The sequence below is a fragment of the Gossypium hirsutum genome, chromosome D10, assembly GCF_007990345.1.
Source record: "Gossypium hirsutum isolate 1008001.06 chromosome D10, Gossypium_hirsutum_v2.1, whole genome shotgun sequence".
NCBI lineage: Eukaryota > Viridiplantae > Streptophyta > Magnoliopsida > Malvales > Malvaceae > Gossypium > Gossypium hirsutum.
The window spans coordinates 57,737,050-57,750,448 of NC_053446.1; the positions used below are offsets into that span (position 1 = coordinate 57,737,050).

The following is a 13,399-nucleotide window of genomic DNA, read 5'->3' on the forward strand; positions in this document are numbered from 1 at the left end:
AGGCAAGGAAACAACTGAGGGAGAGGGGAAGGGAAGGGGAGAGAGAGAGGGACACTGTTGGGGGAAGGAATTTTTGTAACATTAATATAATTATTTTAATTATTTATTTATAATATTTTCTATTATTTAATTTTTTGGAATTATTTGATATAAATAATGATGTGGCATTTTGCCACGTGTTGGTTGGTGATTAGTCAAAAATATTTCTAACGGTGTTAACTTTTATAGTTAAATGGGTAACGGTAGTTAAATTTGAGCACATTTGAATAGCTAAGGCTCACCTAAATGCGATGCCTCCATATCATTGCACCATCCATGCCGTAGATAGCACCTTTTGCATCGTTCAAGCATGCAAAGCGTACAAAACAAAACCTGAATCCTCTTATACTCTCTTATACTCTCTCTTTAGGGATAAAAGTATCCACCAGGCGTCCATATTTTAGGAAGAATTTCTTAAGCCATCTCCAGTGAATATTTTTCGATAAGTTATTAACAAAGACCGTTGTAGACCTGAGAAAATGCCGACGACTATTCACTGGACCTTTCTACTCGAAACAGAAAGACATCATTCATACTTTACCACTCACCTAGCTGTCGTTCCATAATGGAACTTACTTCAGCTCCACCTCCTGGGGTTTCTAATTCTAACCCAAAAACTTTTTCATCCTTATCACTATATTTATTTCTATTATGTAAATCAATTAAATTTAATAATTTGCCAAGGAAATTTTACAAAATATATAAATTATTACAAATGTATTACTTAATAAATTATACCTCAAATACATATGATTTTATAAACTCAGATTTAAAAAAAAATAAAAAGCTAAAATTATTTAATAAACATATTTATAAAATTTGAAAAAAAAATAAATAAAAGAGACATTAGCTAAAATGATAATTATAATATCTTAAATTCAAATATTGAGTATTTTTTTAGAAAATATAAAACATAAAAATATCATCAAAATAATATATATTACTGCTTAATATATATACTTTCAAAAATATTCTTCAAATTGAATATCATAGATATTGAGTAATGGAATAAACAAAGATAGCTGAATACAAATACAAACAATCCAATCCAATAAATAAACAGTACCAATTCAACGCACAATTAAAAGCAAACTGTGTTCAAACATTGTTGAAGAACAGTATCTATGCGCTGCAAATGTATTCAGTAGCAGCTTTTCTTCCATAGTCTTTATTGAGTAAGATGTTCAATGAAATAGGGAGGTTGAGGTTAATGCCTAACACATTAGCTCTAAGGGCAGTGCAAAGACAAACTGCAGCTTCAAGATCATGGATCAAACTGCAGCAAACTCAATAGGTTAAGACATACACCAAGATTCAAAGGATTACATGTACCAAGTTTGGATATAAATCTTCAGGATGAATAAAAACAGGGTTTCTCAAATCAATATTTATTTAATTGAATTTTTTAATCGAAACAAGTAAATGTTTATATATCTCCAATATTAAGTATTTGTTTTCTGTATTCTGTAAAATATTATATATATGTATAATGAGTTTGTGGTTTTTTTAAAGAAAAATTAAAACTAATGAAAAATAAAATAAAATTATAGGTATATAAGTTTTTTTTATTTTATTTAAAATGTAAGTTACCAATTTACAAATGAAGTATCAAGATTTTTTTAGAATGTTATTTTCGTCCAAAACATTTTTTTTAGCCTCATATTGATATAGCGGTGTACGAATTTTAGTTTACATCAATAAAAAAATCAACTTCGTATAAATTATTATAAGAAAATACTATAATTTATAATCTCCATTAATTATCTCATAGCATTATAGTTGATTGGGATTTTCATAGACATCTTAATTTATTGCTTACAAAATGCATCCTTATTACAAAAATAAATTAAGACAAGAAGTAAAGAAATTATTACAAGAGATGAAAGGGAAAGGTTGAAGAGCCTTTCCTTTATGAAAAAACAACAATTCGAGAAGTGCTATGAAATGAATCAATAAAGAGACAATCCAACAAACAATCGATAAAAGAATAATCAAAGAAAATTTTCTAATACGACAATATTTATGGAGCGCAAATGTATTCAGTAGCCACCCTTCTTCCACAATTATTGAGTAAGAGACTCAATGAAATAGGAAGGTTGAGTTTAATGTCCAGGACATTAGCTCGGACAGCAGTGCAAAGGCAAACCGCAGCTTCAAGATCAGCCAACCCATGGATCAAACTGCAGCATGGTTGGGTTGGCACGTTGCCGAGGTCGAGATTCACCAAACCGCCCAACAGATTAACACACACACCAAGGTTCAATGGATTACAAGTACCATAATAGCTTTCAGCGCTACCATCGTTGGGAAACTTGTATCCGGGACGGATAACAACAGGGTTCCGAGATTTTGTGGGGTAAGAAGAACCATTAGGATTATTATCAACATTGTAAGATCTTACTAAAGCAAAAAAGAAAAGGTTAAGAAAGAAGAAAAGAGCAGTTGATGGCTTAACCTTTGAAGCCATTTTTCCAATAGAGAATAATTTGATTTCACTGACAAAATGGACTGCCGCTTACGATGAAGGTGATGAAGTGATCAAAGGGTTTTTATAGAACACAAGGATGAGGTTTAAAACTAGAAAATGAAAGCCACTAAGTCATATCATTTGGATACTTTGGATATGTTTTCGTTGGCTTTGATTAACAAATCTCTCAGATCTATGAACGAGTTGTTATTATAATTATATATCGTAATCCCAACCATGGACCAAGCCGAACTTTTAACTTTTAATTATCAACCATAATTTATATATTTACAAGAGTACAACATTACTAAGGTTTTTTTGTCAAGTTATTCATCCAAACTCAAAGGTGTACTTAAAATTTCGAAAAAAATAAAAGTATTGAGCTCGAAATTGAGATTAGACAAAAAAATAAGTCCATTTAAAATATGGATTAAGTTTGGACAAAAGCCACACAGACTATCACACGACCATGTGGTGAAATTTAAAAATTGCTTATTAACGGACTCAGACGATGAAGGTGGTGAAATGATCAAAGGGTTTTTATAGAACACAAAGATGAGCTTTTAAAGCTAGAAAATGGAAGTTACTGAGTCGCATGTTTTGGAGAATTTGGATACTTCATGATATGGTTTCGTTGGCTCTAACTATGGAATCTCCCACGTCTACAAATGAGTTGATATTATTATCATTTTTTTTCTAATTGCGAATATGGTTTAAATTTTAATTATTAATCATAATTTATATTTATTTACGTTAATGAGTTGGTTTATTCATTATCTTGAAATGATGTTATAAATTGAGTGCAAGATTTTTATTATTCAAATCACGTGGCCAAGTTGTGTGATAGATTTCAGGTCGTGTGGTTCAGAGACATGGTCGTGTGGCCAAACTATGTACAGTTCGAATACAGGGTCACACAGTCATGTCGTCAGGCCGTTTGCAATTCGAAATTGAGTCACACGTCCGTGTAACAACCTGTGGCCACATGGGAAAAACTTGCACAAAATTTAAATTAGTCACATGGCCATGTGGGGTGACCGTGTGTGGTACGTGACATGTGACAGCCCGTGTTCCATGTCGTGTGCACCTAAAATGACTTCCAAAACAAGACAAATTATCACTCATTGTCAAACCAATTTCAACCAATTTCACACCTTCAAAACACATTCAAACATGCTTAAAACATACCAAAACATTCAACCTAAGTGTCTAACCAATATGCCCTCATTAGCATCACATTTCATACACCAAACCAAATTCACATTCAAAGATCACAAGGCCTTATCTTAGACACATGCCAAACATATCAATTCGTCCATTCTATTCACGTACAATTTTACCATATCTCAACCATTTTCAAGAAGTATAAACCAAATAACTAAAGGCAAATATATATAAACATATACAACCCAAAACTAAAATATATGTACACATCCACAAGTATGCTTTAACTAAAATTTAAATAACATCATAGCAAAAGAATTTAAAAGCTTCTGGTACATGTCGTTTATAACCCAACATCAAAATGACCAAAACTTCTACCAAGATAAAGAACAGATAGTGTGTGTGCTTTGACTTGAACTTCCAATCAATCAAACATTTTTGATGATCTACAAGGAAAGAAAACAATTAAAGTAAGCAACTAGTGCTTAGTAAGTACCTATAATGTAAACTTTAACTTACCAAACATGTTTATATTCAAACCATTCGTGCATAAATTCATTCATTAGCTCATGAGCATATATTTCTTTCTTATATAACACAAACCTCATAAGGTTAATAAGTGTGACAATGAAACATATAATTCCAACATATCATGGAACATGTAATAATAAACATATCAAGTACACATTTCATCCATCACATATCCCATAAGCATAACTTTTCCGTTTCAAGTGTTCATAACAACATTTTCCAATTCACATGTCAAGATCATATAACATTTCATATATATATATATATATGCACACACACATTCATTTAAACATTTATCACCCGTTGAACCAAATGAAATAACATCGAATACTTGGGAAAATGCCCACACAAGCTGTGACTGTAATTGTATATGCTCACATGAACTATGAAATGGGACTGCTCACACGAGTTGTGGGTCAGGATGTTAGGCTACACGATGCTACTCACACGAGCTGTGGAGAATCTACAACAAATGCAGGATCTCAACCATTGGTAGGACATCCATGATCAACACCCAAAACTGTAAATAACCCCTAATGACATGTCATTGGTATTCTAAGTATTCACGAGATTCATACAAGTCACTTTACATATCTGAATCATTTAACTTCATTTCTATTATACCATTTCAAACATACAACCATGTATTTCACATTTTCCAAGCATAATCATCAATTTAATCAACATCATAATTTTGTCCAAAATCACTAATCAACATATATCATTCAATTTAACCATATGTAACATGAATAATCAATAAAATCTTACTAGAGCATCATTTAATGAGTTTAAACAATATACGAACTTACCTAAACAAAGATGGTTATGAATACGAGGCCGACGACTAATCCGTTAATTTAGCTTTTCCACGATTTGAGTCTAGTTGATTCGTTTCTTGATCTAAATAATACTTTTCACTCAATTAATTATAGGTATATAAGGTTTTTTTTTATTTAAAATGTAAGTTACCAATTTATAAAAGAAGTATCAACATTTTTTGAGAATGTTACTTTCGTCCAATTTTTTTTTGAAACATCTTATTTTAGCCTTATATTGATGTAGCGGTGGTGTACAAATTTTAGTTTATATATGGTGAAAAAATAAAGAAAATACTATAATTTATAATCTCTGTGAATAAACTTGTTGAGTGTTTTTTTTTAAGTGTGCCACTTTCAAGAGGGTTAAAATCACTATTTATATAATATAATTACTGTTCACGGATGTGGCATCGTAGATACCTCATGCATCCTAGCACATACCCTACTTTAGGACTCACACATGTTTTCAAGATATGGGTTTGTTTGTATGGTTTTGCGAATCCACATCGTTCGAACTTATAAAAGAATGCAAACACTTCACGTGCAAACTTAAGGTGTGGGTCAAGATCAAATCAGGTACTCAGGTGTTGGGTTGGTAATGGCGAATTCCATAACAAAACTTATAGCATTGCCATTCATAAATATCTTGTTCTATTAATTAGAAATGGATTGTTATAAAAAAATATATTAAAACAATAAGTAAAGAAATTATTACAAGAGATGAAAGGGAAAGGTTAAGAGAGAAAAATAGAGCAGTTGATGCCTTAACGTTTGAAGCCATTTTTTCAGTAGAAAATTATTTGATTTCACTGAGAAAATGGACAGTTTTGATGAAAGAAATCTAAAAATTGCTTATTGACTGCCTCAGACGATGAAGGTGGTGAAATGATCAAAGGGTTTTTATAGAGCACAAAGGTGAGCTTTTAAAGCTAGAAAATGGAAGTCACTAAGTCACATGTTTTGGAGAATTTGGATACTTTATGGTATGGTTTCGTTGGCTCTAATTATGGAATCTCCCACGTCTAATTATAATTGTTTCTTTTTTCTAATTGCAAATATGGAATAAGCCAAAGTTTTAAATTTTAATTACGAATCATAATTTATATTTATTTACGTTGATGAGTTGGTCAGTGTGAGATTGTAATCATTCAGTTAAATTATTAAATTATTATTAACTTTATAAAAAAATTATAAAATGATCATTAAATTATCAGAAAGTTTTTATTAATGTTATTAGATTGTTAAAATTGTCATTGTATGATAATCTCTATTCACGCTGCCTGCACCAATTGAAAACTTTTTTTCTCCTTCTCTTGTACAATTCAAATTTTTTTCATGAAACAACTTTTACGTTAAAAATTTGAGAACCAAAATCTAAACAATTTTTTTCGTTGATCTCCAACACTAACTGTCTGATCAATTTAGATTTAAGGTATGTTATTCTACTCGTTGATGGGTACTGATCCACCATACTAATTGTTAAATCGTTGGTTAAAGCTCACTTGCTGGATTTTTTTAAGAAAAAAACCTTAATAACTTAGTGACTTAAATAAAAATTTTAATTATGTATAATAATATACTTATTTACGAACCAAAATCCAAACAACTGACAATTTGATGATTATCAATTAGATTTAAATATTTATTTTATACTATATATATTTATTTCTATTGTGTCAATAAATTAAAATTAATAATTTCTAAGCAAATTTTAAATATAAATATATAAAAAAGCTATTACAAATGTATTACTTAATAAATTATATAAATAATATGTATGTCAAAATTCAAACATGTAACAATACAAACTCATAAATTTAACAAACAAAGCAAAATACTATGTTTTTTACAAAAGAAGTTTTAACGGAGATAAAAGAAAAGTTGCAAATGTTAAAAGATTCAAACTTTACACATAATAAACATCATTGTATGAAAAAATTGAAATAAGTTCCAAATTCCAACCAAGCTTAAGTAATGAATTTGTGTTTTATTATGGAATAATGAAATGAAAATCCCATAAAAAATAAAGTATTGCTACTGTTGGGGATCAACTTGTATAAACAACGAAATAATAAAAGTAAAGAAGAACAAATGCAAATATTTTATGTGAAAAACCCTCAAAGAAAAAAAAAAGAAACTAATTAAATTAAAGTTCTTTCTTTGGCCCAATTATCGATTAGTAGATTTAGCTTGGATGAATCAATATTGGTTTAATACTAATATCGGCAGTCGTTTCAATATGATAAGGATCTGTATGTATCCACGTCTGAAAATTCGTTCATGGTACATTTTCCCTATATTATGTATGTATCGTGTCAGGCATATGAAAACAAATAGATGGTCAAAAGGATTGTCTTACATTTTATTCTGATACACGATACTAATTTAATGACATACATATCAATTAGATCGACAAATGAATCAACAAAATCCTATTTGAACTCTCAAATTTTCTCTTTTGTGGAAATCTCTCACTCTTTTGTATCCCTATACGAATCAAATCAAAACCTAGATTGATTTATTTTATTTGAAAAAAAATGATAAAGTTCATAATGAACTTAAAATCATCATGTATATAAAAATGACCGGTATTATTATTACTTATTAGTAAAATTCACATTCAAAAAAAGGGGGGAAATTTTTTGGTTTTATGGTACAAATTTCATTCATCTTAGTTATTTTTCAAGAAAAACAGAGAAGAAAACAGGGGATCTATTGAATTGCAAATAGTTAGTTTCACCAATAAGATATGAAGACTTACTTCACATTTGAAACTGCACAAAAAATACTAATTATCTCATAGAGGTCTACGTAAAATTCTAGGAAAATGTCAATGACTGCTATCTTATTTATCAAAGACAAATAAAATATGTTCTAAAGAATTAATTGGTGAGTTGGATATTCGAGAATAAAAAAATCGTTAATTTGCAAATTTTGAATTAGTCGATTTATTAGATTTTCATTTTGATGTACTTATTTTCATTTTCAACAATTCATGTAAGAATGAATTGAGGAAAAACCTATGAATCTATCAGCTACAATAAAAAGACCTTATAATAGTCAATATGGGGCCTCACCGCCCATCAATGCATGGTGTTCTTTGTCATTTTAGATGGTGAAGATATTGTTGACTGTGAATCAATATTAGGTTATTTACACAGAAGAATGAAAAAAATTGCGGAAAACCAAACAATTATATAATATTTGCCTTATGTAACGCGTTGGGACTATTCAGCCACTACGTTCACAGAAGCAATAACCGTAAATGGACCAGAACAATTAGGGAATATTCAAGTCCCTAAAAGGGCCAACTATATCAGAGTAATTATGTTGGAGTTGAGTCGTATAACTTCTCATCAATTACGGCTTGGACCTATTATGGTAGTTATTGGTGCACAGACCCCCCTTTTTATCTATAGTTTCAGAGAAAGAGAATTAGTATATGATCTATTTGAAGCTGCCACCGATATGAGAATGATGCATAATTATTTTCGTACCGGAGGAGTGGCGACCGGTCTACCTTATGGCTGAATAGATAAATGTTTTGATTTCTGTGATTTTTTTTAACAGGAATTGTTGAATATCAAAACTTATTACGCGAAATCCTACTTTTTAGAACGAGTTAAAGGGATAGGCATTATTGGTGGAGAAGAAGCAATAAATTGGGGTTTATCTAGCCCAATGCTACGAGCATCTAGAATCAAATGGGATCTTCGAAAAGTTGATCATTATGAGTGGGGCAAATGAGGTTTGACCTTTTTCACTAAATGAGTAAACAAACGATAGTGCAATATGTAGAAGATAACCTAAACGTACAACCTATACATTACCTAAAAGCACAAATACAAATCTCAAAACCTCAAAGGGCAAACTGATAAACAAAACCTTAAATCTCATAAGGCACTCACAAAAGGGTATAAAATACTCTCCATAATTACCACAAAACTCATATGCGTTTACATCTTGTCGCCCCCAAAGAAAAGCCCTTTTTTGCATTTCAAAAAAAGGATACAAGGCCCTTTTAAATATGTTAAGATTAGAGTTCTAATCATATTAAAATATCCCTGGAATAATCAGAGTTTGACTAAGAAAAGATAGCATAGTTTAACTGGAAGAAGAATACAAGGCACACCCCTCAAATCTCCATCTTGACTAGTATTTATCACACCTTTTTTTTCCCATTCCCTATCATGGGCCTAACTCAAATTTTGGAGAATGTCAACTAAGGCTAAAATATACTCAAACTTCTAAACTAAAAGACTTTTAGTCTTTAAATCAAAATTGTATAATGCAACAAGGGTCAGTAACACCCTCTACCTAACAGCAGCCATTTGTGACTAACCTTGCCTGGAAACAATCTGCAAACCATTCAAGTCTTAAAGACCAAAAGGAAATTAGATTCTTTTCTAAATCAGGCACATGTCTAACATCTGACACGACCCCACCTTCAACCTAATTATGTGTGGAGAATAACAAATCATCAATATTGTCCTTGGCCATATCAGCTACCTCTATAATTATCTGAAACTGCTAGAAACTGAAATTTGTCATCTATAAACTTCTCGATATCCAAAAATGTTGTTGTGCCACCGAACAAGGCAATCTGTAGAAGCTGAACCGTAGCTTTGATGACAATTTATTGGAGATTAACCTGTATAAACAACGAGATAATAAAAGTGAAGAAAAACGAACGCAAATATTTTACATGAAAAACCCTCAAAGAGGGAAAATTCACGGGCAAAGGAGGTATCACCTTTTCACTAAATGAGTAAACAAACGAGAGTAAAATATGGAGAAGATAACCTAAATGCACAACCTGTACATTACCCAAAACCCCGAATAGAAAGCTCAAAATCCCAAAGAGAAAATCGGTAAACAAAACCCTAAATCTCATAAAACACTCATAGAAAGTGTATAAAATAGTTTCCATAATTATCACAAACCTCTCACCAAAACTCATATGCGGTTACATCTTCTCGCCCCCAAAGAAAAGCCCATTTTTTTATTGGTATCTCAAAATAAGGATACAAAATGCCTTTAAAGAGGCTAAATTTAAAGTTCTAATCATATTAAAATATGCATGGAACAATCAAAATTTAACTGACAAAAGGTAACAAATTTTAACTTGGAGAAGAATACGAGACACACCCGATGGCTACATAAATTTATATTTATTAATCAATAGTTTTTATAATTATATAGATATACTAAATATGTATACTAAAATTTATATAATTTTCTTTTAAAAATATATTTCAAATTATTTAGTAATATAATAAAGAAGGGTTATTGAATACAGATGCAAACAATACAATCCAACAAAAAAAAATGAAAATTCAATAAACAATAAAAAGTAAAGAGTGGTCAAACATTGTTGAAGAACTATATCTAAGGGCTACAAATGTATTGAGTAGCAACGTTTCTTCCACACTTATTGAGTAAGAGGCTCAATTAAATAGGAAGGTTGATGTTAATGCCTAACGCATTAACTCTAACGGCAGTGCAAAGGCAAATTGCAGCTTCAAGATCAACAAATCCTTCAATCAAGCTGCGACATGATTTTGTAGGTACGTTTCCGAGATTAACATCCACCAAACTCAACAGCTTAAAACACATCGAGATTTAGGGGATTGCATGTATTGAACCGTCCTTGGTTATTTGAGTACACATCTCGAGGATGAATAAAAACAGTGTTTTTAGAATCTTTTGAATCATTATTGATATTATAAGAGCTGACTAAAGCAAAGAAGAGAAGGCCATTTTTCAAAAGGAATTTGTTTGAAGTGGTTGAGAGAAAGCCAAAAGTTGTGATGAAGTGAGGAAAGGGTTTATATAGAAAAAAGGGATGAACATAAAAACTAAGTAACTGAGAGGCACTAAGTGAAATTAATTGGGATACAGAAATATTTGATTGCTGGCAAAGAATGGAATTTCCCCTCTGTATGATGGTTATTCGAATCCAATAGGCCAATTTTTAAATAATAACATGAGCACAACGTTGTCACTATCATAACTACAATTAATTTAGCACTTTGCAAATATCATGTCACCAGCACACACCAAAAGACAGTACATATTGCAAATTTGTACCTTTGGGTATCTTTAATATTAATTAAAGATTAAAAAAAACTCTAATAATTAGGCTCACACGCTGCTAAAATTTAATTAACTCAAGACTTAAGTCGTTAAATCAATAGGAGTTGAGTTAAATTTGAGTTTTCTTTACTTGAAACGAGAATTTATTTTAAATGTAAAATGCCTTTCTGATTATTTTAAATAAATTATTTTTAATATAAATGCGTTGCATGTGATTTTATACTTTTAATTTTTAATTAATTAATTTTTGAATAACGTATTTTTAATTATTATTACCTATCATTGATAATGATGATTTATCTTAATTTTTAAATAATATATCAATTTAAAACTATATAAAAAAATAAATTATAATATTCACTTTTCCCAAACTCCCTTTTCCATCCAAAAAAATGCTCCCCTGATTTCCAATAAGTCATTTACTTTTCAAAACATTTTTACTCGGACGTTTGATTCCCAGGGAGAAAACACTATCTTCCTCACAAAGCTTCAGTTGGGTTCTCTGATCCATTCGTCTTCCAGCGTTTTAATTGCATGACTTGGTACTGCACCATCCAGGTAAAACCCTTTCCTTTTCTTCAAATTCTCAGTGGCTATAATATGTACCAAAGCGTTTGCTGTGCGATGGACATGCTGAAATTTTATAGATTTGAACTCGCTTAGTAGAGTCTTTATGTTGTGGATAATGGAACATATTTCTGATTTATCTCTGGATTTTTAAGTTTATTTCTTGCTTCACACAACATTAAAAATTGTACCCACATTTTCTAAAGATATTATTTTATTCTAATTTTTTTCAAAACATATTCGCTGTGCCAAATTTAATTTATATCAAGAAAAAGATCAAATTCGTATAAATTATTATAAGGAAATACTATAATTTATAACCTCCATTAATTATCTCATAGCATTATAATTGATTGGGATTTTCATAGACATCTTATTTTATTACTTAGAAAATGCATCCTTATTACAAAAATAAATTAAGACAAGAAGTAAAGAAATTATTACAAGAGCTGAAAGGGGAAGGTTGAAGAGCCTTTCCTTTATGAAAAAACAACAATTCGAGAACTGCTATGAAATGAATCAAAGATAGAGAATCTAACAAACAATCGATAAAAGAATAATCAAAGAAAATTTTCTAAAACGACAATATTTATGGAGCGCAAATGTATTCAGTAGCCACCCTTCTTCCACAGTTATTGAGTAAGAGACTCAATGAGATAGGAAGGTTGAGTTTAATGTCTAACACATTAGCTCGGACAGCAGTGCAAAGGCAAACCGCAGCTTCAAGATCAGCCAACCCATGGATCAAACTGCAGCATGGTTGGGTTGGTACGTTGCCGAGGTTGAGATTCACCAAACCACCCAACAGATTAACACACACACCAAGGTTCAATGGATTACAAGTACCATAATAGCTTTGAGCGCTACCATCGTTGGGAAACTTGTATCCGGGACGGATAACAACAGGGTTCCGAGATTTTGTGGGGTAAGAAGAACCATTAGGATTATTATCAACATTGTAAGAGCTTACTAAAGCAAAAAAGAAAAGGTTAAGAGAGAAGAAAAGAGCAGTTGATAACTTAACCTTTGAAGCCATTTTTCCAATAGAGAATAATTTGATTTCACTGAGAAAATGGACTGCTTCCTACGATGAAGGTGATGAAGTGATCAAAGGGTTTTTATAGAACACAAAGATGAGGTTTGAAACTAGAAAATGAAAGCCACTAAGTCATATCATTTGGAGAATTTGGATATTTTAAGATATGTTTTCGTTGGCTTTGATTAAGAAATCTCCCAGATCTATGAATGAGTTGTTATTATAATTATATATCGTAATCCCAAGTATGGGACCAAGCCGCAATTTTAAATTTTAATTATGAATCATAATTTATATATTTACACTAGTACAACCTTGCTATGATTACTTGCAAATAAAAATGTTCATGAACCAGGTTATTCATTCAAATTCGAAGGTGCACCTAAAATTTTGAGAGGATTTAGACAAAAGTATTAGGTTCGAAATTGAGATTGGATGAAAAATTGGTTCATTTAAAATATGAACCGAGTTTGGACAAGAGCTACACGGGCTACCACACAACCATGTGACAGGCCGTGTCGATTTCGCGAATTGCACTCCGAACAGTGGAAAAACGTGATTTTTAGGGTTTTTCGAGCATTCTGAGAACTATATATGACAAAAATAAGAAGATAGTTGTGAGCCGTCATAGAATATTCAAGAAAACAACTCGAAAAACAACATTGAAGCTGATTCTAAAGT

At 30.9% G+C, this 13,399-nt stretch overlaps 2 protein-coding genes across 2 annotated transcripts; both read right to left on the minus strand.

The window, feature by feature from the left end:
• Positions 1-1,824: 1,824 nt before the first annotated feature.
• Positions 1,825-2,547, minus strand: LOC107916096 (14 kDa proline-rich protein DC2.15). Its single transcript, XM_016845263.2, has one exon. It carries the CDS (start codon positions 2,504-2,506, stop codon positions 2,060-2,062), a length of 447 nt encoding a protein of 148 aa, XP_016700752.1. The 5' UTR covers positions 2,507-2,547; the 3' UTR covers positions 1,825-2,059.
• A 9,512-nt stretch (positions 2,548-12,059) lies between these two features.
• Positions 12,060-12,758, minus strand: LOC107916026 (putative lipid-binding protein AIR1). The gene has a single exon (XM_016845194.2). The coding sequence runs from the start codon at positions 12,716-12,718 to the stop codon at positions 12,272-12,274; it is 447 nt and encodes a 148-aa protein (XP_016700683.1). The 5' UTR covers positions 12,719-12,758; the 3' UTR covers positions 12,060-12,271.
• Positions 12,759-13,399: the final 641 nt, after the last annotated feature.

What these genes read in the sequence shown, in the direction of transcription:
- LOC107916096 (XM_016845263.2), bottom strand. Translation starts at nt 2,506, where the DNA reads ATGGCTTCAAAGGTTAAGCCATCAACTGCTCTTTTCTTCTTTCTTAAC.
- LOC107916026 (XM_016845194.2), bottom strand. Translation starts at nt 12,718, where the DNA reads ATGGCTTCAAAGGTTAAGTTATCAACTGCTCTTTTCTTCTCTCTTAAC.